The following is a 26,277-nucleotide window of genomic DNA, read 5'->3' as shown; positions in this document are numbered from 1 at the left end:
AAGAATAGTTAGAGTCCTCCCCAAAATATCTTCTAAATTTTAAATGAAAAGATTGATGAAAACCAGTTACTAAACAACTTTAGGTTATAAAATAGGAGTGTGTAAACTGAGAGAAGTGAATGATATGTAAAGATGTGGATGTAGATGTCAGAAGCTCTCCATTCTATCGCTTGCTATTAAAATGTGAACAAGGTGGAAGCCAATAAGCACATTACATTCAGAACTCTGGAACAAACAGCTATATTTTAAGAATCACGTGCTTAGAAGGAATAGCATAAGAAGAGCATTGCTTCATTCCAGTAAAATGTCATTATTAATATGTTAAAATATTGGATTAGTGTAATTGCAGATTAAATGTTGATACATGATTTGCAGAAAATAGATCAAATCACATCAAGTATGAAAAAAAATATCTGAAACCAAATGTCACATGCATACATTTATTTTTCTTCTTTTTTGTTCTATGGCTTATAATAACTATATCAAAGACCATAGACACAGTATATCAAGATATATAACACCTAACAAAATAATGCACAGTAACTGAGCCATTCCCTGCTTGCATATTATCTTTATCTTTATCATTATTTATATTATTTATTATCATATTTTTATATTGTAAATTTTATGGTTGTGGTTTTTAATTGATTGTTGTGAACCACCCAGAGTACCCCAATGGGAGGAGATGGGCAGGGACAAATTAGATAGATAGACAAACAAATAAACACACAAATAAATAAATATTAAGTAACATGGTTCTCCATATCTACTCTTGACATGTTTGTACAGATAAAAAACTTCTAAAAAGTTTTATATTTTTATTTTTATCATGATATTGTACTGCAGCATGATTTATTTTGTTTCTTAGGATGCTCTACTGCCTCTTCTTTTATATATACTGTATATTCTTATCAAAATTCAGTATCAGAGTTAGTTAAGGTATAGAAACCCACTGAAGATAAGTTGAGTGCTAGTAGATGGCAGTCAAGGTCCAAAACTTGAGCAGGTCCATCACTAAACCCACCATCAGCCACATGTTTTTGAGTCACCTGTGCATTTAAACTCCCCCATAATGCTCACAAGAGTATTATTCTGGAGCATTGTAGTATATTGTAGGATATTCTATTGTAGAATATTGTGGAGTACTGGTGCTGCAAGTTCTTGGAGAAAAGCTTCCTGCATCTCACCATTGTAAGCAGAATCCGTGAAAATATCAGTTTGTCCCAGGATCCCCAAAAGCTGGAGCTGTCGGTGCTTGAAGATGTTTGTAGAATCCCAGAGATAAACATTTTTCAGCTCAGATTTTGAAGATAAGAACTCTGTAATTTTGGAATTGAGGTTATGGAATACTACCTTGGATAAAGGAAAGTTCTTTAACCATTTTAAAAACCTAGATTCCATAAATTAAACTGAAAGAAGACTGCTTTTACCTGAACATAAAAATGTACTCCTCAATATGTCAGAAAACTTTATTTTATGCCTAGCAAGACTTTTTTTTAAAAAGTCCAGCTGAAATCAGTTTTAGTTAGATGTCTGAAGCTTTTCATATCTATGGATGAACACCACTTGTGATACTATATTTACCGTTTACGTATATTAGAATTTTAATATACAGGTGTGCTTCTACTAGTTCAGGTCCACCCTCATCTATGGAAACTCTGTGGGGATATTGGCTAATCACTCACTCTTAGCCCAACCTAACTCACAGTGATACTATTGCACTCTTAGCCCAACCTAACTCACAGTGATACTATAGCATAATATACAGAGGTCCTGGGATTTCCAGGATTTATAGTATGTTTAATCAGTTGTTGCATTAGTCATTATATCATTGCAAAATGGAAGGAAATGAATTTGGAGTGTGTGTGTGTGTGTGTGTATAGAGAGAATGAAGTATATTAGCAATGTTTTAAAAAGTCACATTGCTTTGCAGAGCTAGTGCAGTGTACAAGTTCAGGGGCAGGACTTGAACTAAGACAACCCAGAACGTAGCCATCCTCAGCCATGGAATCCTATTGGGTGACTTTGGACCAGTCATTCTCTCTTAGTCCAATTTACCCCACAGGGCTGTGTGTTTGTATGTACTGTATGTGTGTGTGTATGTGTGTGTGAGAGAGAGAAAGAGAAAGAGAAAGCCTTAAGCTCTGCCATGACAGGATAGAAATTGAATAACAAAGCCATAAATATAGTGAAATCTCTCAACAAGATTTTTTTTAACTATAGCATACTTGGTTATATATGACATGTCTCAGGATTGATCCCTTGTCCTCCTATTGCTCTTGAGATTCCTCAAAACTAACCTCACTTCATATTTCAGGGGACAGATAGATGAAAAATATTGTTAAGTAGCATCTGACCAATATATGAAAGCTGAAATCTTGTTAAACTGTTTGCTGAGAATTCCTTTAACTTCTTTGTTCCTCAGACTGTAGACAATGGGATTAAACATAGGGGTCAGTACGGTGTACAGTAAGGAGAGCATTTTATTTAACTCTACCGATTGGGTCCCTATAGATATTGCATATGTAATGCCCAGAGTTCCATAAAAAGTACTTACCACAATAAGATGAGAACTACAAGTAGAGAAAGCTTTCCTCTTTCCAGAGGATGATGGGATTTTGGAAATAGTCATTATGATATAAACATATGATGTGATAGTCAAGAGGAAAGGTATCAGTGACACTGCAAAACATGCCACAAATATGGTCATCTCTGCTAGGTGGGTATCAGAACAGGACAATTTCAGCAGTGGGGTTAAATCACAAAAGAAATGATCTACATGGTTCGAGCCACAGATTGTTAAAGATGTGGATACAATGAAGTTCAGTACAGCTGCTAAAAGGAACCCCCCAAACCAAGTACTTGCAGTTAATTTAAAGCAATAATTCCAGTTCATTAATTTTACATAGTTCAATGGATTGCAAATAGCCAGGTAGCGATCATATGACATGAGCAAAAGCAGAAAGCACTCAACTGTTCCCAGAGCACAGAAAATGTAGAGCTGTAAGATGCAAGCAGTCAGGGAAATATTTTTCTCCTTTCTCAGCAAGTCTACCAACATCTTGGGTGTGATGTTTGATGTATACCAAACTTCAAGGAATGATAAGTTACTAAGAAAAAAATACATTGGCGTGTGAAGTCTTTTATCAAGGGAAACCGCAACAAAAATGAGTGTGTTGCCCACAAAAGTTATTACGTATATTCCCAGAAATAGTGAAAAGATTAAGATCTGAAATTTATGGAGATTCCCAAAGCCAAGGAGTATTAAAACACTCACTGTTGAATTTCTGAATACAAAATTTTCCATTTGTTTAGTCCTGGTATTAAAAGAGAAAAACATGTTTTTAAAATTAATGTGCAAAATTTCTATTTATCAATATATCTATGGTTAAGACAAATAGGGGGAGTTTAGGGCGGAGACTTTTAGGGGGAGATGGGCGGTGATAGAAATGTGAATAATAAATAAATAAAATAAAATATTGTTGGACTGAAATGAGAAGAAGAAGAAGAAGAAGAAGAAGAAGAAGAAGAAGAAGAAGAAGAAGAAGAAACAAATATTACCTATTATATCTGTCTTCACCAGCCTATTCAGCTGCTTTTTCTCAATTTGCAGATGTATCTTCTGTTTCTCAGATTCTAAAGTTCCATTGCTGCTACACTTCGATGTGTCACTCTCATTTGTCATGAACCAACTGCATGATATGAATGCATTTTCACAGCAATCAGGGCTTTTAAGAAATGGCTTTTATGTTTAACCGTTAATACTCCTTTATGCATCAGAAAATGTTTGAGCTGAATGGATGAACATTTTTTTTTTTTTTTTTTTTTGTAGCCACAATTTATGCTATAATTCTTCTTTTTGGGAAGATACATGAGAGGTGATTTCCAGAATGGTAGCAAGAATGATTAAGCACTAGAGAATATAATCCTTAAAGTAATTTTAATTGTGAAGTTTCTCAGCCAGCATCATGTGAAGGGTATCATACCGTGTCTTGAGAACAAATCCCAGTTCAGAATATTATCTAATTGTATACACTGAGGCTACTCATAATCCCATAGGAATTAATGGTAGCTAAGATAGATATAGATATATAGATATAGATATAGATACAGATACAGATACAGATATAGATGATATAGATGATATAGATATAGATATAGATATAGATATAGATATAGATATAGATATAGATATAGATATAGATATAGATATAGATATAGATATAGATATGGGATGGGTAGGTACAATACCTTTAGTTCAACGCAGAACTGTAATGGTTGCGTGGCATGTTTCAACTCTACCCAAGAATTCAAAGTATATAATGAATGGTGAAAATCACATTGATAAGAGTTCTGTTTTGTTTTGGATTATTCCAGAAGAGTTTATCCATCTCTGCAATTATACTAGTTCCAAAAATCAGATAAGGTTGTGCTTGACTTAGCAATATTGCATAAGTACTTATTTTGTTTAGTGTTCACTTCAGCTCTAGATCAAGCTTATATGGAAGAGGACCAAATGAAAGTCGACCAAAGCCTAAACCTTTATTGGAAATTAGTTTATTATAAAATAATAGTGTTATGCAGGGCCAGGCATGCAAATGAGATATTTTATTTAAGCGTATTTGTGCATGAATATGTATCTTAAACATGATGACTCCACATGCTTTCAGGAAAGGGATTGGGAAGGGAATCATAGGGTCTAAGCTGGTATCGTTTCCCCCCCCCCCCCCAGAATAACTAAGAGGATATTAAGGACAGAGGATGGAGTGGCAGCCAGAATGGCATTGACCAGTGGCTGTGGCAGCTTGTGGCAGTCATCTTCTCTTAACTTAAAAGGCTGTTGCTTGTGTTGCTAGAATTTCAAGCCTTGAAATTTCACTTAAAGAGCAAATTATACAAAGACATCACTTTGGGAATTTCAGGGATCATTCACATCTGCTTTTTTTTGCTGTATTACATTTAAGATCCCATTCAAGACAAGTTTGTGGGTTTTTCCTCAGGATAGGGATAGATTCATTCATTCATTCATTCATTCATTCATTTATTTACTTACTTACTTTTAGGGACTAGTAAGCAGGTTGAACAAAGCCTGAAAAATTTCTAAAAAGGGGGCAGATTCTCAAGCTTTCAAACTCCCATGCTTTGAGTCATCTCTGTTACCATCACAGAATATTTTTTGGGGGGGTCTTTCCTTTTGTTCCATGGTTTTCTTCTTAACAAATTTCAGTTTGACGTAGCTCTTTTAAAATTTTGGAGAATTGATGAATTCTAGGGAATTATTTTTCACCAATGTAGGAAACGTAAAACTTCCCCCAAGGCTAGTGAGGGCTTCTATAACTTCCTTTTCTGTCAAGCTGTATATAATAGGATTAAACATAGGAATCAACATACTGTACATTATGGAAAGTATAATTTGGTGGTCTGTGTTCCAGCAGAAACACCATAGGTTCTACCCAGTGTCCCATACAAAGCAGTTACTTTGACCAAGTGGAAACTACAAGTGGAAGAGCCTTTCTTTTCTCCTGCAACTCCAGGGCTTATCAGAATAGTCAATATTATAATGCCGAGATATATGATGCAACGCTCCATTACAAATGAAATAATGCTACCAAGAAACATTAAGCAAAGATGGCCACCTCTTCTGGGTAAATGTCAGCAGGACAAGTTCAGTAATGGTGTTATGTCACAATAGTAATGGTCAATTTGGCTGAAGCCACAGGGTTCAGGATATGAAAGTTATGTAGTTGGGCCCAGCAGCTAATAGAAAATCTGATAGCCATGTGTTAGCAATCAGCTAATAGCAAGAGTTCAAGCCCATCATTTAGGTATAATTCAGTGGCTCACAGATCATCAAGTAGCAATCATATGACATAAACAACAGAAGGAAGCATTTGGTGGTTCCCAGATCATCAAAAATTTATTACTCTATGATGCAACTTGTTAGTGAAATAGTTTTCTGCTTTCTGAACAAATCTACCAGTACTTTGCGGTGATGTTTGATGTATACCATACTTCAAGGAGTGATATTTTGCCAGGAACAAAACAAAACAAAACATTGTAACATGAAATCTTTTATCAAATGACACAGGTACTAAATGAGTAAATTTCCCATGAAAGTTAATCCATATATTCCCCAAAACAGTGGAAAGAGTAAAAGTTGGAATTCCTGTAGATCCCCAAAGCTAAGAAGTATTAATAGGTTTTGGACAGCTTCATTTCTGTGTCTAATTTTTTTCATTTGGTAATCTCATTTGAATAGAGGGAAGATGAGTAGAGGGAAGAATAGAAGTGCAATAATGCAATATTGCACTCCATTCTGTGTATATGGAACCAGTTATATAAATATGCAGAAGGAAACTATTTGTTCCCTGCAATCTGAATATGAAAATGACACAGAATGAGTGGATTTAAAAAAGAAATTATAAGAAAATGTTAGGTGAGATTATGAGAGACAGAATACCTTTTGTATTTCTTGTTGAGCAGCTCTTCAAATTTATAATTTTCTTCTGCCTAGTCTCTTATTTCTATCATCTCATTGTTCTATAACTTGGATTTTTCTTATCTCACCTTCTGTATTCATTTTACTCAAACCAGATCACTTCATGATAATGTACTCCTATCATAGGTAGAGCTTTTTGTCCAAGTCTTATTTGTAATGGTTGGACAAATTGTATATACATTTTTCTAATTCATGTTATTAATGAATTAGAAAAATGATTATAAACTCCTAGCTAATATTAATTTACAGTTCCTAGGATAAATATAAAGACAAGAAAAAAGAAACCCAAGTTTTCCATTCTAGTTTAATTGATCCTTTTTCCAGTGAACACCTTTCTGGTATTGAGATCAGGCCTGAAAATAATGATGTAACATTTTGGGGAAAAGATGCAAGTCAAGAGGCTGGTATTGGAGGCCAAGATAGCAAAAACTTCAATGGCCACAATTTTCTTCCCTGTGATGCTCAGATAAACTGGAATAAAGGAGATCCAAACAGTGCAAAAGACCAGCATGCTAAAAGTTATAAACTTGGCTTCATTGAAAGTGTCTGGCAATTTTCGGGCTAGGAAAGCTACAATAAAGCTGATGATGGCCAAAAAGCCCATGTAGCCCAGAACACAATAGAACATGTTGATGGAGCCTTCACTGCATTGTAATTCGATTTGCCCATTTGGTGAGTCCACGTTAACATCTGGAAATGGAGGTGAGGTCAGCAACCTAGCTGTACAAATTGCTACTTCAATCAGGGAGCAAAAAATAACAATGGCATTTGCCACTTTTTGCCCTAACCATTTTGCAATCCTGTTTCCTGGTTTTGTAGCCATATAAGCCAGGATAACAATGATTGTTTTTGCCAAAACACAAGAAACTGCAATGGAAAAAAATATGCCAAAAGCTGTTATCTGAAGGAGGCAGGACACTTTACTAGGTCTGCCAATAAAAAGCAGGGGACAAAGATAACACAAAAGTAAGGAGATAAGAAGAACGCAGGTGAGATTCTGATTGTTAGCTCTGACAATGGGTGTGTTCCAGTTCTTTATAAAAACTAATATTACCAAGCCAGTGATAAAGGCAAAGGATATAGCAAAAGAAACCAAAGCAGCCCCAATCGGTTCATGATAAGAAAGGAAAGTTAAAATCTTTGGGATACATTGATCTCGATTGCTGTTTGGATATTGATCATGGGAGCATGGAACACAATGAACAGCATCTGAAAGGAAAGGAAAAAAATATTGCTGAGTCAGAAATCACATTCCCTTTTTAAAAGTAATGATTACTTTCATGAATTGGCTATCAAAAGAAAACCTGTGAAGTAGATGATAAGAATTGAAAAGAAGAAAAAGGATCTGGTCAAAGCCCAGAAGGGACCAGCACTTTAATCTTCTTCCTTTGAGGATGATGAAGATTTATCCATACAAGTTATTCTTTTAAGCCTTGGTGCCAGGAGAAGCAGCACATCTCACAAAGAAGTGGTCAGATCCACCAGACTAGTCATAACAGGTGCCCAACCACAATAAGAAACAGAAATGCCCACTGCGATGCATGGCAATGAAAACAATGACAACACATCTAGTGTTTTTGTACTTGCATCCCAACAGTGGATGCAAGGTTTTGAGTCACAGACTTTGTGTTAGGATGCACTTACTTGTCCCCCCCCCACCCCCCATCTACCACTACAGACACCTGTGATAAGGATAGTAGGAGAACCCAATGCTCAGGAATAGCTAACATTTTGTCTACCATTTTAGCTCATTTGAATGGGCCTCAGTTTATATTCAGCAGTCCTAGTTCCAAAAATTGAGGTGCTTGACCACATCTAAGATCTCAATTATAATTCCTGTCTGTAAGCAGCAGGGGAGCTGATCTTCTTTCAGAGAATGTGGAGAATATTCTTCCTGAAACTGCTTTATTTCCCATTCTTTGCATCAGCCTGTGATCATGTTTGGTAGGTACAGGTGTGACTCCAGGAGCTAAGAGTAGATGCTCATCCAGTGAGACGTTACCGCTCTCTATGTCATGAGTAATGATGGTGAGCAGGAAGGGGCTCCCATCCAGGGTGGAAAACACATGCGTAGTACTGAGGAATTAAGCAGCCATTCAAAGAGACACAGATCAGACCACCTTAGCTTTTGGGGTTTATATGTCTGGGTTTTCCCATGCTTATTCAGTTTGTTAGGATTCTGTTTATGTAGCAGTAATAAACACTAGAGAACTACTCCTTGTCTCAGCGTGATTCTCACTGTTAGGACACTCTGCCTTAGATTCAAATTGCTACATTTTTAAAGTATATAATTAAACATTAAGTTCTAAAAAGTTTGCTAAAAGTTGTATAATCGTCTCCATGTAGGCAGTAGGAGTCAAGACTGGCTCAGGGTACAAGCACACACATAACCAGAGAGAGAGAGAGAAAGGGGAAGAGAGAGGGAGGGAGAGAGGGAGGGAAGAAATCAACAACACACTGAAAACAGCAACCTGAAGTGATGAATAAAACAGAATGGATTATTTCTGTGACCAGTTATGATTTATTGGGATGAACAGTATAATGCCTTTAAAGTCTATAACAGAAAATTGTTATAAAATGATGTTACATTTATGTATACTTTCAACTTAGCTTTTGAGATATATTATTATTCTATGCAGAATTGACAATCCATTAAGTTAGTACTTCATGTCTTATTCAGAGAAGCATACACTATATGTAAGATAGTTAGACAAATAATAATAAAGGGTTTTGATTAATTTCTTTATTTTGACTTATTGGACAACCCATTCACGGTGGTTGGGAGGAAACTAAAATAATCCTGACATCTGTCTCAACTGTTACTCAACAATGCCACTTTGAAGATTTAAAGTGCTTTGCTTTAATCAGCTTTGATGGGTCATTAAATTTTGTCTGATGCTCCAGCCAAAACAATGTATTTTATTTCAATATGAAATTAATTGGTGAATGTTTATTCCTTCTATTATCATCTTCTTCCCTCTATTAGGACTTCTACCTACTGATGTCAACAGCTTATCTATACTTCTTACACTTTTTTTCTCATTGGTTTCTATTGTTATCATTACAATCACATCAGTAAGTGTTTTTACATTTTACTGGAGGAAAGCTAGGAGATTAATCTTCTCCTTCTCATCTTGATTCTGATCAGAATATCTTGCCTTCCACAAATTACATTGTACCCTAGAAAGCAATATGTTTCTATAAGTACAGAACTATCACTAGAGAAATGACCTCTTGCTCAGATGTTAAATACATGTTCACACATAATTAGTACCCATGTGTAAATTGTCATTTACCTGTCTGGTTAGAAATCATGTCTTTTGAACATGGAATACAATCATAGCAACATACTGGTTTTTCTTCCTGAAGTATTTTGCTTTGTCCAATGTGGCAACTTTCAACACAGAATGAATGGGGAGGTACCTAGTTATATAAAATAATTTGTAAGCATTATTATTATTATTATTATTATTATATTATTATTATTATTACACTAGTCTAATCCTATTAATTTAGGAACCCTATTCTTCTACACAGGTTGGCTTCTACTTCCTAACACAAGCCTGTGTAGAATGAAATGGGAAAGCATTCAAGACAGCATGTTTGGTCAAGGCACTTGAATATATTCTATTATTATAATTATAATAATAATAATTATTATTATTATTATTATTATTGCCATTGCAAGTAATAGTCCACTCTGAATTTCAATATCTTATTGTATTTGTATCTCAAAACCAAATTGTATACTTACATTGTACAGTTGTTGTTTATTCGTTTAGTCGCTTCCGACTCTTCGTGACTTCATGGACCAGCCCACGCCAGAGCTTCCTGTCGGTCGTCAACATCCCCAGCTCCCCCAGGGACGAGTCCGTCACCTCTAGAATATCATCCATCCATCTTGCCCTTGGTCGGCCCCTCTTCCTTTTGCCTTCCACTCTCCCTAGCATCAGCATCTTCTCCAGGGTGTCCTGTCTTCTCATTATGTGGCCAAAGTATTTCAGTTTTGCCTTTAATATCATTCCCTCAAGTGAGCAGTCTGGCTTAATTTCCTGGAGGATGGACTGGTTTGATCTTCTTGCAGTCCAAGGCACTCTCAGAATTTTCCTCCAACACCACAGTTCAAAAGCATCGATCTTCCTTCGCTCAGCCTTCCTTATGGTCCAGCTCTCGCAGCCATATGTTACTACAGGGAACACCATTGCTTTAACTATGCGGGCCTTTGTTGTCAGTGTGATGTCTCTGCTCTTAACTATTTTATCGAGATTTGTCATTGCTCTTCTCCCAAGGATTAAGCGTCTTCTGATTTCCTGACTGCAGTCAGCATCTGCAGTAATCTTTGCACCTAGGAATACAAAGTCTTTCACTGCTTCTACATTTTCTCCCTCTATTTGCCAGTTATCAATCAAGCTGGTTGCCATAATCTTGGTTTTTTTGAGGTTTAGCTGCAAGCCAGCTTTTGCACTTTCTTCTTTCACCTTCATCATAAGGCTCCTCAGTTCCTCTTCACTTTCAGCCATCAAAGTGGTATCATCTGCATATCTGAGATTGTTAATGTTTCTTCCAGAGATTTTAACTCCAGCCTTGGATTCCTCAAGACCAGCTTGTCGCATGATGTGTTCTGCATACAAGTTGAATAGGTAGGGTGAGAGTATACAGCCCTGCCGTACTCCTTTCCCAATCTTAAACCAGTCCGTTGTTCCGTGGTCTGTTCTTACTGTTGCTACTTGGTCGTTATACAGATTCTTCAGGAGGCATACAAGATGACTTGGTATCCCCATACCACTAAGAACTTGCCACAATTTGTTATGGTCCACACAGTCAAAGGCTTTAGAATAGTCAATAAAACAGAAATAGATGTTTTTCTGAAACTCCCTGGCTTTTTCCATTATCCAGCGGATATTGGCAATTTGGTCTCTAGTTCCTCTGCCTTTTCTAAACCCAGCCTGTACATCTGGCAATTCTCGCTCCATGAACTGCTGAAGTCTACCTTGCAGGATCTTGAGCATTACCTTACTGGCATGTGAAATGAGTGCCACTGTTCGATAGTTTGAACATTCTTTAGTGTTTCCCTTTTTTGGTATGGGGATATAAGTTGATTTTTTCCAATCTGATGGCCATTCTTGTGTTTTCCAAATTTGCTGGCATATAGCATGCATTACCTTGACAGCATCATCTTGCAAGTTTTTGAACAGTTCAGCTGGGATGCCATCTTCTCCTGCTGCCTTGTTATTAGCAATGCTTCTTAAGGCCCACTCAACCTCACTCTTCAGGATGTCTGGCTCTAGCTCACTGACCACACCGTCAAAGCTATCCCCGATATTGTTATCCTTCCTATACAGGTCTTCTGTATATTCTTGCCACCTTTTCTTGATCTCTTCTTCTTCTGTTAGGTCCTTGCCATCTTTGTTTTTGATCATACCCATTTTTGCCTGGAATTTACCTCCAATGTTTCTAATTTTCTGGAAGAGGTCTCTTGTCCTTCCGATTCTATTGTCTTCTTCCACTTCCACGCATTGCTTGTTTAAAAATAATTCCTTATCTCTTCTGGCTAACCTCTGGAATTTTGCATTTAATTGGGCATATCTCCCCCTATCGCTGTTGCCTTTTGCTTTCCTTCTTTCTTGGGCTACTTCTAGTGTCTCAGCAGACAGCCATTTTGCCTTCTTGGTTTTCTCTTTCTTTGGGATGTATTTTGTTGCCGCCTCCTGAACAATGCTGCCAACTTCTGTCCAGAGTTCTTCCGGGACCCTATCTACTAAGTCCAGTCCCTTAAATCTATTCTTCACCTCCACTGCATATTCCTGAGGAATATTCGTGAGCTCATATCTAGCTGATCTGTGGGTCTTCCCTAATCTCTTTAGTCTGATCCTAAATTGTGCAAGAAGAAGTTCATGGTCTGAACTACAGTCAGCTCCAGGCCTAGTTTTTACCGACTGTACAGATGTCCGCCACCTTTGGCTGCAAAGGATGTAATCAATCTGATTTCGGTGTTGTCCATCTGGTGAAGTCCATGTGTAAAGCCGTCTCTTAGGTTGTTGGAAGAGAGTGTTTGTTATGCAGAGTGAATTGTCTTGGCAAAATTCTATCAGCCTATGTCCTGCTTCGTTTTGTTCTCCCAGGCCATACTTACCTGTAATTCGAGGTGTCATTTGACTGCCCACCTTAGCATTCCAGTCTCCTGTGATGAAAATAACATCTCTTTTAGGCGTGTTGTCCAGTAGGTGCTGCAGATCCTCATAGAACTGCTCTACTTCAGCTTCTTCAGCATTTGTGGTTGGGGCGTATATTTGGATCACTGTGATGTTAGATGGCTTGCCCTGAATTCGAATTGAGATCATTCTGTCATTTTTGGGGTTGTATCCAAGCACTGCTTTAGCCACTTTACTATTAATTATGAAGGCTACTCCATTTCTTCTGTGGTCCTCTTGTCCACAGTAGTAGATCTGGGGGTCATTTGATGTGAAGTGGCCCATTCCAGTCCATTTCAGTTCACTGACGCCCAGAATGTCTATCTTTAATCTTGACATCTCACCAATAACTACATCCAATTTGCCCTGGCTCATAGATCTTACATTCCAGGTTCCAATGGTGTGTTGATCCTTAGAACATCGGATTCGCCGTTCACCACCAGCACCGTCGGCCGCTAACCGTCCTTTCGGCTTTGAGCTAGCTGCGTCATCACGACTGGGTCTAGTTGAGCTCATCCTCTGTTCCTCCCCAGTAGCGTTTTGACCATCTTCCGACCTGGGGGTCTCATCTTCCGATGGTATACCGACATATCTCTGGTTGTACTGATCCATTTAGTTTTCACGGCAAGAATACTGGGGTGGGTTGCCATTACCTTCCCCAGGGATCGCATTTAGTCTGACCTCTCTGTCATGACCTTCCCGTCTTGGGTGGCCCTTCACGGTTTAGCTCATGGCATCATTGAGGTGCTCAAGCTCCAGCACCACGACAAGGTAACGATCCTTTGCGGAGACATTGTACAGTACACATCCTTATTTGTTCTGCAACACTATATCTGAATGGATGTGGAATTTTCCCCTACTCTGTCGTGATCAGAGAACAAAAGCACCCATTCATCACTGATATTTAAAATGTGTTGTTTATTTTTTACCTGCTTAAATCTGGTATTCCAGTGAATGGCATTTTCAGAGATAGTGAATTCTTGCCCTGGGGAAACCTTTCCCACTCTGATTTTAGAATATGTTTGATTGGGGAAAGTGATCCAGTTGATGAGTTCTAAGCTAGCAAAGAATTCCCGATAGTCCAATGAGATCTCATGACCAGAGCTATTGTTAAACTTGATGTTTCTCAGGAAACTTTGGAGCTATAATGGAAGAAAAATAATGAATGAAATCCATATTCTAACATAATGACAGTATTTAACTTCCCTTCTGTTTACTATAATGTAGCAAGTTAGCATTTGTCTGAATTCATTGTTGATTATCACTTCTACAGTAAGAATACTATAGAATAAAATAAGATGATATCTTATACTGGGAATGTCTGATTTTATTCCAGTTTTGAATTGAATAAAGCTCTAGGCTCTCCAACTTAACCACTGATTGCCCAAGATCCCCAAGCGTCATCATTGTCAGGTAAAAGGAACAGAAAACTGTCAGTAGGTGCTTTCAATCACTGAAGATATTTTATTTTCCCCTACTATGACTGAGACATTGGGTATGTCTTATCCTAGGTCCAGTCCTCTATAGGTAGTCCACTACCTTTGCCAGCCCTTGGATTACTTTTTGAAGTTTTCTGAGAAGAGCTCTGGAAGAACTTCCAGACAGAGGATGTTATTCTAAGAATCAGAATACATGATCTGTAGTGCAGTCATTCTGATCTGCCAAATCAAGCTTCCTTTACCAAACAGTCTGAAGCAGTTTCTTCTGCACTGCAACTGTACAAAAAATCATCTCAACTTTCCAACACCACTGAGAGATCCAGAAACGTTTTTCAAACTGATCCATAATCCTCTTGTGGGAATGCCTTCATTTTCCTAACTGTTCAAACACAGGTGTACAGCTTGAACAATGTATATGTGTGTCTCTGTTCTCTCTCTCTCTCTTCCCCCCAACCCTCATGCTTGAGAAAACCTTTAGGACATTATTGTTTTTGGATCTCATATTCGAGGTCACACAAATTAAAAAACAAATGAGCACACACAAACACAAACACACCCACAATGCCTTTACCTGCCATGACTGGACATTCCAATGTTTGCATTGACTTTTACCATAGAAGGGTCTTTGCCTAGATAAGCACATGGCATGTAAAGCATGTGCTATAGCATAAACAGTGTTGTAGATAGTGTAGCTCTCGCTAGGCATGTCCGTCTCAAATAAATATGCAGGGAGTCTCTCCAGTTTCTCTTCTCCTTCACATTTTTCACATGCATGGAATGCAAATTTCCAGAACTTACAGAAGAAGTGGTGTAGTGTCTCATCTGGATTCAAGTTCTCAAGGAAGTCCTTAAATCCTGGCACTGGATTTATTTGAACTGAGAAAGAGAAGGAACCATGGAAAATGTTCCTGCCACTTAATTCCCTTTTGGGTGTGGTACTGAAATACCATTGGACTGGCATGATCCAAATTTTTCCTAAATGTTCTTTAAACAAGAATTCAATTTCTTCTAAGAAGATTGTTAATATATTGATTAATTGAGAGCCCATGCTGAGAATAATTACACTGGTATCTGTTGAGTAAAGTGTTATTATTAACTTTCTAGTATTTTCAGTTGAATAACTGGCAAAAAGATAGTTGTTTGCTGTATCTCTTTTCAGGAAGGCGATACATATGTTATTCTGGGCCAGCAGAAGTGTCAGGTTCTGCACAAAGTTTTCTCCATCATCATCATCAGAAACAATAAGGCCAACCCATGTCCATTGGAAATGCAGGAGTAACTGGATTATCCCTGTAAACAGAATCGATTCTCTGGGCACCATCCAGTATAAAGATGGGAAATCAGTTTTACTGCTTGATTCAGTCTGATATTCACCATAAGTGAGCTAATGGAGAAAAAAGTCCTATTTTGAACTGGGAAAAATAATATGTTTCTCAAATGATATGCTTTCTGTAAACATGCTGTGCAGCAGTACCAAGCTCTATTGTATTTAAATTTGATTCTTTTTTGAGATATGATATCAGATAAATTACAACAATTAGTAAACTGCAGTCTAATAACAGCATAAAACAGCATGTACAATCCCAAATAAGACTAATACATACTTCATATAAATGTTCTATTTATAGTTGTCTAATTAAAGCAAAAAATATTCATTTGAACCTCTTTTTTTAAAGTAATTTTATTATCTTCCTTCAAGATTATAACTACAATAGTAAAAAATAATACAAACTAAAAGAAATAAAAAAATAGAAAGAATAAAAGGTGCAAAGGGGAAAAAAAGAAAAGATTTGAATGAAAGAGCAAGAAAGAAAGGAAGAAAAGAAAAGAATATAGTAAAGAAAAAGAAGTATTTTTAAATAAAATGTTATAAAATGAACATTCTACCAAGACTCACCTTTTTTTTCAAATGATTTCAGTATATATTGAAAATAAATTATTAAGTGATTGATATAGCCAAATTGTTCTTTTTCTTATACCTATTTGAATTTAATTTAAAGAAGAATGATTAAATTCAAGATTTTGTAGGATTTGAGAGAGCAAGGAAGACTAGTAGTTGCAAATTTTAAACTGTTAAACAATTAACTACTAGGTTAATTGCTTGACATGAATCTCCGCATGAATTATATTTCCTTGTGATTTTCTTATTTCTATGAAAGGCGCAGGACTTCCAGAGGGTTGGCATAAAAATCTATGGGTTGATTTTAAAACACAGTAAAAAGTAAAACAAATATTGAAATTCTAGAGCTAAAAAAAAACACACAGATGCAATGTATATCAATATAAACTCAACAATATCAGATAGTATTAGATTAAAATATCTGAAAAGAATAGTCATATGCTCATATTTATAGAGAAATAAATTCCAGAGTAAATGAGACTTACTCTTAAGTAACTGTGTAGGATTGCAGATGAAATTATTCTAAGCATTAAAAACCTGGGAAAATACAAAAATATCTAGAGCCAAAACTCCCAAAATAGGCATTAACCAAATCTCTATACAGAAGACCTTCTACATTATAATACCACCAGTGAGACTCCAAATCTTCTGATCCATCAGTACCCATCAAGAGTACACTTTATTGATGAAATGGTTGAAAATCACTCAGCCACAAAATAATGTTTTCATTTGATTGTTTAAAGAATTGAACACTTGATACATATAACTTTCCCCATATAAAATTGAATGCAGTGAATTATATGAAAGAATATAATTACATTGTGACTGGGTTCTCCATGTTTATAAGTGAAAGTGAAGTATATTAAAATTACAAGATGCCCCCCACCAAAAGAGTTTTGAACAGAATATAGTTAAGCACCCAGACAGTCTTGTCCTAAAGGAGAACAAATGTAAGAATCCAAATTAATACTGCACACACAAACACACACCTGTGGAATCTTGTAGATACTTAATATGGTGGCCATCTGGATGCTATTTTCCACAGTGAAGCCCCCAGTAACAGATAATACATGTTTCCTGTCACATTTGTAATTGGGTACATTCTTTTCCTTTGAGAACAATAGGTCCAGAATGGTCTCATATGTTATCTTTGAGTCAAAGAGATTGTCATAAATATGAAAACCCAGGGTGATATTGGGCAAGAGTCCTAGATTCTTATTGATTTCATCAGTTGCAAAAATCAAAGCAAGGACATGTTGATAATGTTTCATTTTTATGCTGGAACAATATTGACAATAAGAATCAGAAACTTTTATCAGAAATAATATATCATTGTTTGTAACCCACAGATAGAAAGACTGCATTTTCTCCCTGTTAGGCAAGGAGAGATGTTTACAGTTCTGTTGCTTGAACAGAATTGCTGTACTCTGTGATTCTTAATCTGGTACCTACCTGAGCTACTCAGCCCATATCTCCCAGAATTCCAAGCAACATCCCAGTGCTGTTTGTAAATTTGAGGAGCAGCAATCCTCACAAACTATTAAGATTCTGAAGAAAGGATGAAGATGAAACTTTGGGAGATGAATATCACTTGTCCTGCCTTTTTATATTAGCAACCTATTATTTTGTAGAGACAACAGGGCTTAGGGCTTTCCAGAAGATATATATATGAAGCCTGGAAATATGCTAACTCAGTTTCTGTAGTGATCCCTCTAGGGGATTTGTAAGAAGAAAGATGGAGAGAAACAAAAGTTGATTGGCAGCTTCACGATGCCTGGATTCTGATCACTTTCTTAATCATCATCATCATCATCATCATCATCATCATCATCATCTTAATTAAAAAGAGAAATATGTTCTTGAAGGCAAATTATAAAAAAAAAAAAAAATCCTGGAGCATCACAACAACATACATTGGCACCAGGAACAATTGAGAAAGAGCTATTCCTAGACATATCAAGGACTGGTAAGACTATTTATGGACCTCATATTTTTAGGGATTGGCTAGTTGTTGCCCAACCTTAATTCCCATGCCTTTACTAATGCCATTACTTGAAGAAACTGTTCCAACTTTAGTTATTCAATCTATGGTTGAGAAAGAGAGAGATCTTTTCTAAGTCCTGACAGTTCTGATCATACCTGGTAAATTTTATTTATTTATTCATTTTAATTTATTAAAATAGTTTTAATGTTAAAGATAGCTTAAGAGAAAGCTTACACAGAAATGTTGTATGTCCTGTCTGGAATTTTGGCAAAATTGTGGAAATAAACTACAGGATACATTAGAGAGAGGATGCCCCCAATTATCGCTTCTCCTGGTCTGTACAAGTTGTCTTGGATACTTGTAGAAAGACTACATTTTTCTCTTTCATCTTCATATGCAGGAGGAGCGAGCAGCAGCTGGAATAGCAGCAGTAGCAGCCACTGAAAGTTACCATGCTTACAGATGCCGCAGCTGTACAAGCTCATCTTTAGCCATACAAAATAATTCAATGTGCCCCACACCAGACCTCTAAATTAGTTATAAAGCTCGATCACCAACAACTCTGAATGGCACATTATAGCTTCAGCACAAGGTGGTACAGAATTCAGCTCTTTCCATTTTTAACTTGAATTGTTATTGGTGTCCTGAAAATAAATAAATACCAGTGATTTCATTAATTACATAGTAGATAAACACCTCTCAGATGGCAAAGCTCTTCCATATGGGTTCTTAGAAAATAATAATAATAATAATTCTATCTCAGTTTAATTGGCCATATCCTTCTCAGTGGAATGCTCTCTGAGAAATTGATTCAAATAAATGATTTTCAAACAATCGTATCCCGATAGCTTTGCTTATTGTTAGCTGATGCTACTGATATGCTTCTTCAGCAAAGATGATGTTACATGCAGAATCCCAGCACTCCAGCAACAACTGCACTCTAATGGGTTATTAGCATTACTCCATATCATACCATTTTTTCCACATAATTTGATTCAATTAAACCAGTGTTTCAATCTGGCAGCTTCCAGAAGTATGGACTTCAAGTTCCAAAAATTCCCAGCCAGCATGTCCATTGCTGAGAATTCTGGGAACTGAACTCCATATATACAGTATGGATTTCAGGGTATCCATATATCTAGATGGGATGGACTCAAAGTAGCCATTTCAAGCTTTGAAGCAGTTTCAGCTGTTTCATGCCATCACACTGCAGATTCAGAAGGATGCAAAGTATGTTGTCAAAGAATTGTACTTTATTGTTTGCTTGTTTGTTTAACTCAGATTAAACAGTTGGAAAGTGAGCACCCATCTACAGTCAGTCACTTCTGAGCAGCAGTTTATCTTCAGAGATGAGGTGCTACATAGACTGAGTAAGCAACACAATGGGAAGGGATAGCAGAACACGGTGAGAAGAGAAAACTAAAAACCACATAGGCTGAAGCCAACCGAGCACAGCATGTTCAAATTTGGTTGACAGGTCATTCAGTGAACAAGTGAAGTATGATGTGAACATCCAGCAACTGGCTGTGAAGAGAATACAGTTTACTAGCTGTGGTGAAGGTGTTCAAGCATTATAGCGCCTGGGCTTGTATGGAATATGGCACTGTATGAATATTGAAATGAATAAAGTAAATACACATATGAAACAGTGGTCCTTGTTAGCTACGTGTTCTTGCTGTTTAGTTGTCTTTGGGCTTCTTAACCCAAGTGTCAGCTGGGGGTCAGGATGCTCAAAGGAAGTTAAATGAGAAGAATTGGCAACAAAAAATCTCAGTCTGTTCAGTTGCAATAGAAAATTGATCTCCTCGATCATACCAGAGCTATGAATTCCTTAGATGCTAGAATCCAGAATCCAGAATCTAATAAACTACTTAAATGGGGAATAATGGTGTGAAGGCAGAAAACTAGGGATTAGATGAAATGGCTCAAACCATTTGGGCCTAGGAAAATAAGCAACCCCAGGGCAGAAAAGTGAACATGTAATCAGAAGATGAACTTCCTGCAGAAATAAAAGATATTGCACCTATAGTAGCTTCCTTAACCAGGGTTTCCTGGCTTTTAAGGTTCTATTTGAGCTGCTGAAACTATAGAAACTTTCAACTCAGGCTCTGTAGCTTTCAGCTGACATTTATTGATCGTTCTTTGAGAGTCATGTAAAATGAATGTCTCCATGTATTGGAAACTTGAAAGCATGTGGTTCAAGTAATCACAACACCACAGTAGTTACAGAAAGAAGCTTTAAACATTCAATACACATGGGGAGTTGGGGATAACATCACTGAACTCCTGGACAAGGCTTCTTATCAGATAATTTGTGCTGATTTACAGGCTGCACAGTCTGGGATAACTATAGTCTAAAACTTGGCATGGACCATGCCCATTCTACAAGAACAGTCTGAGGTTCTGGAACCTTGGTGTGCTTCACATTTGTCCATATGGGCTCCTCCTAAACCCCATAAATATGCAAACTTAATCAAGAAGATAATGAGATGTTGGTACAAAAGTGGGCACCACCAACAAAGGAGACTAAAATGGAAGTGGCATACATCATACAATAGTACAGGATTTCTGGAATACCAGAAATCTACTTAAGAGAAGCCCTGAGTCCTGTAAAAAGAAAACTATTCCAAGTGAATTCTATGATGATCCTGTGAAAAGGCACTTAATTAGAAATGACAGTTTTGCATTGGTCTGAGAGTAATGCTACAAGATTCTCTTCAGATTCACCTAGATCCCATTAAAGAAATATGGATAGGGAAAAAAAAAATCTTACAAGCAATACATATGTTAAAACAATGGTTGGCTTATTATTGATCCGTGCACCACCCAGTCACATTTTGGCCTTTCTGCTGTCATCTATGAACCCTAATGGCACACACACAAACCCCACCACCTGCATAAAGTGTAATCTTTTACTGCAGTTCACTATTGTCTGTAGGTTTAGATATGGCATAATGTTGGAAGATAATTAGACATTAGAGAATATGCCTAAAGAGAACAAAGTATTTGTGTATCTATCTATGGGTATGTGTGCATACACAAAATGTGGCTTTGACTGATTAACTATATAACAGCACATTGTAAATGAAGGAAAATTGTTTGCTATTCACTGATAAGAAGATTCTTCTGCTTCCTCAACTTTCATTAAATGGATCTCCAATATTAATTAAACATTACTGCATGATTCAGGTCCTGAGAGGTAACTAAAATGGGTACATGTTCAATCATAAAAATATATACTCATTTAAAATAATATATATTTTTTTAAAAAAGGTTTGGAATAGAATTGAAATATGTTGGTTTTTCTCCTTAAAAATAAATGCATAATTTATTGTTTTTACTCTTTAAGAAAGGATCTTGGAAGAACATAGAATACAGTAAAAGTGAATATGCTTTCAAGGCAACTACAGCATTTTTTAAAATTATATAATTTATTTCATAATATTTTGTGTAATAATACCATTTTTTTTCATTATTATTTAAATTTAGTTAACAAGCAGCACAGAGGAGTTTACTGCCAACCACACAAGCACAACATTACATTGCTAGTCGTCTTAAATTATTTTAATTTCTCAGTATCCCTTAGAACAAGCTGGAATGTTGAAGTTGTTCCCTACACGACCAGTTTCATTCAATGACAGTACCGCTTGCATAAAAACTTGCTAAAAATTACAAATGGATCGAAGAAAAGAAGTGAATGTTTTTCATAAAATATATGTTATAGTATCTTCATTTCACTGAACATGTCAGCCATAGGCAAAATGTCAGTTAGACGGAAGTTTCTTCTTCCATTCATTGCAGATTAATTTCAACATGGAACTTACATCACCTCTTTTACTTCGTTTGGTGTTTATCACTCCCTATGGCTCATTTTAGTGAATATCCAAATCGGAATATTTCTAGAAAGTTGAGTCTTTCTCATCTTCCTTTGTAAAATGCTGTTTCGTGGGTGTTGGTCTCCTATTAATATATCCAAAATAAAATAGCAAAATTCTAATTTCATATATCATATTTATATGGACTGAACTAGGAATGAACAAGTCTGTTCAATGCTTTTATTTTCTTCGGAATTTATTTCACATCAGTTCTTCTGGTGTTGATGAAACTTTGGGATATAATGATGGAAATGTAAAACAGCAAAAGATTTGGCTCATACATTATATGTATTTCTCCTGATAAGTGACATTTTATACTTAATTCCTTTTTTACCAAAAAAAAAAAAAATCCTAACACATAACATTTATATGCATTTTTAAAATTAGTGAACTGCTTTGAAATCTTTGCAGAATGTCAAAGGTGTGCAGACTTTTACTAATCTGTGCATAAGACATTCTAAAAATTCTAGACTGATCTAGACCCAAAGATTCATTTTGCTTATAAGAAGACTTAGAGATTATTCAGATATATTTGTTTCTTATTTCTTCTCCATTTTAGATCAGCCCTAATGCAGGAAGTAGGAGAAAATGAGACTGAAGTGACTGAATTCATCCTCATTGGCTGGTCCGGTAGACTCAAGTCAAGGATGGTTTTAATACCAGTTTATATTGTCTCCTATTTTGTAGCAATGGCTGGAAATGGCCTCATTGTCTTAGTAGTCATATATGATCCACGGCTGCACCATCCCATGTACTTTTTCCTATGTAACCTCTCTTTTATTGATCTTGGACTCATAACTGCCATAATCCCTCAATCCATTGTCAATTGCTTAGTGGAAAGGCCTGTGTTGTCTCTTGCTAGATGTTTTACCCAAATGTATGCTATTCTCTTGTTTGGGACAACGGAATGCTTCTTCTTGGCAGTCATGGCTTATGACCGTCTCATTGCCATCTCCAGGCCACTGCATTATACTTTCATCATGAACAGGACAGTCTGCATCTTCCTGGCTGCTGTTACATGGGTTGCAGCCTTTATGTTTGGAATCGTCCCTTCTCTTGCAAAGCCATCGAGATTTTGTGGAAACAATGAAATTGACCATATTGGATGTGAAGTTAAATCTATCATGAAACTCATCTGTACTGATACCACTTCAAGACAAATAACCATGTATTCCAGTAGCACATTAGCACTCATCCTTCCCCTTGGCTTTATCCTTTTTTCCTACATGCGCATTCTTCAAGCCATCCTAAAAATGCCCTCTGAAGGGGGCAGAATGAAGGCTTTTTCGACATGTGGCTCCCACCTCTCAGTAGTGACTATATATTATGGTGTTGCCATATTTACATATCTACTTCCTCCAAATAAGAAGATGCATGAGATTGAAAAAATAATTTCTGTCTTTAATACTGTGCTAACCCCTGTGTTCAACCCCTTAGTATATACCCTCCGAAATCAAGAGGTTCTGGGGGCACTGGGAAGAATTCTAGTTCAGAACAAGCCTGGGATACAATATTGAACATTGATGTAGTGTTTTCAGCTGTTTTCTTTGTAACGTTGAATGGTCTTTCCCTGACATATCTGTTGTGTATTTTCTATATGAGGCATATTACAGATCAGTGGTAGAGTTCTATGAAATCAGTTTCCATTTCACTTTACTAACTGCAGCTTTAAAAATTAGCTGCAGCATTGTGGTTCTTGCTGTGACTTTCACCAGTATGAATGAATGAATGTTTTTATTATGGTCAGAGCTTGGTGTTCTCTTCTGTGGCTACTGGCACTCTACTCAACAGTAGCTGACAACATCCCTTCAGATCTTGCCAGTTTTCTTTCAAAGATCAGCCCCCCAGGCCACAGATAGGCCACCTCACACATTCCTCCTTGTCCAGAGGAGCTCCATTCGCTCAGGCTTAAAGCTCAGCTACCAGCAATCTCCTCAGGATCATCTCTGCCGTTTAGTAAAGGTGTGTTAGTCCACCATTGTTCTCCCTGGAAGCCTCCCACATGCACTTATATCTCGATGGATATATCTCTATATCCATGTATGGTCAGTCTGTCATTTTTGAAATATGTATGTGACCAACTGAATTACTATGTAAGATAGGTCTTCAGCTCTTGGAAACAAAGTACCGTGTCATCATTATGTTGACCAGAAAATAAATAAATAAAAACAGAGCAATGTTTGACCCATGATAATATCTTGTCCCATACACTAACCAAACCTATTTTCCCTTTCCAAGTATTTTCTATATACACCCTTAAAATAATTGTTCCCCACTGTCATGTGTATACATTTACTGCAACTCACTATTTTCTAAATTTTAGAAGTGGCATAACTTTAGAAGATAATGAGGCACTGGGGAATATGCCTAAAGAGAACAACGTATGTGAGTATATTGTGTATATACATACACGTATTGTGATTTTGACTGATTATACTGTATAACAATCACATTTAAAATGGAAGAAAAGTTGTTTGCCACTGACTGACGAACAGATTCTGGTCCTTACTTAATTGTCATCAAAAGGATTTCCAATATTAATTTATCTACTACAACATAAAGTGTTCCTCCAAGATCCAGTTACTAAGAGGTATTTAAAATAATATCTGTTCAGTTAAAAAAAAATCTTTAAAATAATACTTAGTTTGAGGCATAATTCGAAAAGGTCTCAATTTCTCATTAAAAATGGATGTATATTTTATTGTTTCGTTTCTAAAGAAGAGAACTTGATAGGACATAGAACACAGTCATAGCAAACATGCACTCAAGGAAATTACTGCATTTCTTTGAATTATATATTTTATTTCACCGTTTTTTTTTTTTGTAATAATACCAACTTTCTCCAGTACTTTTTACAATAATTTACTCCATATGGAGCCCACTGAGATATACTGCTAACTCCATGAGGACAGAATTACATTGCTTATCTTATTAAATGATTATAATGACTCAATATCACTTAGAACAGACTGACATTTTAAAGACGTTCAATACATGACCAGGTTCAGTTAGCAACGTATATTTCCTTTGTAACAACTTCCTTAAACTTACGAATGTAGTAAAGAAATAAGTAAATGTATTTCATAAGTTATACATTATAGAGCTTTGACTGAACTAGTAGGCAAAAGATCAGTTTCTGAAATACTGAGTTAGACTGCTTCTTCTTTCATTGTTAGGAAACTATATTCATCTTCATCTTATAACAATATTTTTGTTTACTTGTAACTTTGAGAAGGTCTTTTAAATTATGGGGAAATAATGTGAACATGAAAAATTTGCCCAAAAACATAGAGAAAAATTAACAAGACATTTGGGAATATGCATAAAGAGAATAAAAAAGGACATTTTGCCTTTTTTAAAACTATGATATTATTTTTAAGGCAAAAAAATATAGACCATGAAACTACTGTTCCATTTTTGTTAGTGTTAAGATTCATAGGGTGGTTTTATCCTAAATGTTCTATTTTGAATGTTAATGAATCAGAATGGTCATTTCTTCAAATACTTCTTATTTCACTAATCAGATATAGGGAATGAATTAAAATCTGCTTCTGTCCTACAGAGAGATCATTTCAATGTAGAGATGTGCATTTCTTTCTTCAATTTTTCACATGTGGAAATTTGATTCATATTTCTGGTTTGAAAACAAAACAAAACAAAATCAATTTTAATTATTTACTTGATTAGTGTATAACAACAGTATGACATATTTATTATAATCAAGTATCTTCAGGGGGGAAATGGTCCCTACTGATTTGATAGGGTAAGATAAATTACTATGTTTCATTAGTAATTCTGTATCTAACAAGGATCATCATTTTTTTTAATATATATTTTACATTAATCATTGATAAATATTCATACACATATTTAAATAAACATCATTTCAAATTTCTACCCTTCCATTATATACCTATTTTGTATATAATATCCTGGCAGGTTATATTTGGAATTTTTTTTCTCTTACTATCTGTCTTTCAGAAATATCAAACAATATTTAATAATTGTGTTTGTACATGCAATTTAAATTATCTGCTCCCACAACTGCATAATTTCTATGTGGATCATACTTTTTAATTATTCCAAATTATTTCATGGTCTTAGGTTTAAAAAGGTTGGAGTGTGATACAAAAAACAATGCACCATGATCCATCTAGCTGCAAACATGGTTTTTCTCAACTTTAAAACCTAAATTAAATTTATGGGTTGACTTTTATAGGGTGAAGGAATTATTCAACTTTCTCACACAACCAAAGGGACCACCATAATATGTAGCAGAATGAGAACAGAATTAGAACTAAGTTATTTGAGAGGAATATGGCATCATATAGCCATTATTGTACATCAGTAATGGAAGGGTTTGGTTTTTCAGCTATTTTTAATTCCAAC

At 36.1% G+C, this 26,277-nt stretch overlaps 3 protein-coding genes across 3 annotated transcripts; 1 reads left to right on the top strand and 2 right to left on the bottom strand.

Moving 5' to 3' along the window:
• Nucleotides 1–2,341: 2,341 nt before the first annotated feature.
• Nucleotides 2,342–3,307, bottom strand: LOC134496490 (olfactory receptor 11L1-like). Its single transcript, XM_063302221.1, has one exon. The coding sequence runs from the start codon at nucleotides 3,305–3,307 to the stop codon at nucleotides 2,342–2,344; it is 966 nt and encodes a 321-aa protein (XP_063158291.1).
• Nucleotides 3,308–6,803: 3,496 nt separating this feature from the next.
• On the bottom strand, nucleotides 6,804–15,450 carry LOC134496489 (vomeronasal type-2 receptor 26-like). Its single transcript, XM_063302220.1, has 4 exons — nucleotides 14,701–15,450; nucleotides 13,620–13,832; nucleotides 9,789–9,922; nucleotides 6,804–7,698 (listed from the first exon to the last, which is right to left on the bottom strand). The coding sequence occupies exons 1-4, from the start codon at nucleotides 15,448–15,450 to the stop codon at nucleotides 6,804–6,806; spliced, it is 1,992 nt and encodes a 663-aa protein (XP_063158290.1).
• A 7,007-nt stretch (nucleotides 15,451–22,457) lies between these two features.
• Nucleotides 22,458–23,405, top strand: LOC134496488 (olfactory receptor 13H1-like). The gene has a single exon (XM_063302219.1). It carries the CDS (start codon nucleotides 22,458–22,460, stop codon nucleotides 23,403–23,405), a length of 948 nt encoding a protein of 315 aa, XP_063158289.1.
• Nucleotides 23,406–26,277: the final 2,872 nt, after the last annotated feature.

This window comes from Candoia aspera, chromosome 4 (assembly GCF_035149785.1).
Source record: "Candoia aspera isolate rCanAsp1 chromosome 4, rCanAsp1.hap2, whole genome shotgun sequence".
NCBI lineage: Eukaryota > Metazoa > Chordata > Lepidosauria > Squamata > Boidae > Candoia > Candoia aspera.
Note: the sequence above shows the minus strand (reverse complement) of the source record. Positions and strands in the feature narration are given on the sequence as shown.

What these genes read in the sequence shown, in the direction of transcription:
- LOC134496490 (XM_063302221.1), bottom strand. Translation starts at nt 3,307, where the DNA reads ATGGAAAATTTTGTATTCAGAAATTCAACAGTGAGTGTTTTAATACTC.
- LOC134496489 (XM_063302220.1), bottom strand. Translation starts at nt 15,450, where the DNA reads ATGGTGCCCAGAGAATCGATTCTGTTTACAGGGATAATCCAGTTACTC. An exon ending in GGAATGTCCAGTCATGGCAG is followed by an intron (nt 13,833 to 14,700) that starts GTAAAGGCATTG and finishes CTTCCATTATAG; the next exon opens with CTCCAAAGTTTCCTGAGAAA. An exon ending in GGAATACCAGATTTAAGCAG is followed by an intron (nt 9,923 to 13,619) that starts GTAAAAAATAAA and finishes TTATATAACTAG; the next exon opens with GTACCTCCCCATTCATTCTG.
- LOC134496488 (XM_063302219.1), top strand. Translation starts at nt 22,458, where the DNA reads ATGCAGGAAGTAGGAGAAAATGAGACTGAAGTGACTGAATTCATCCTC.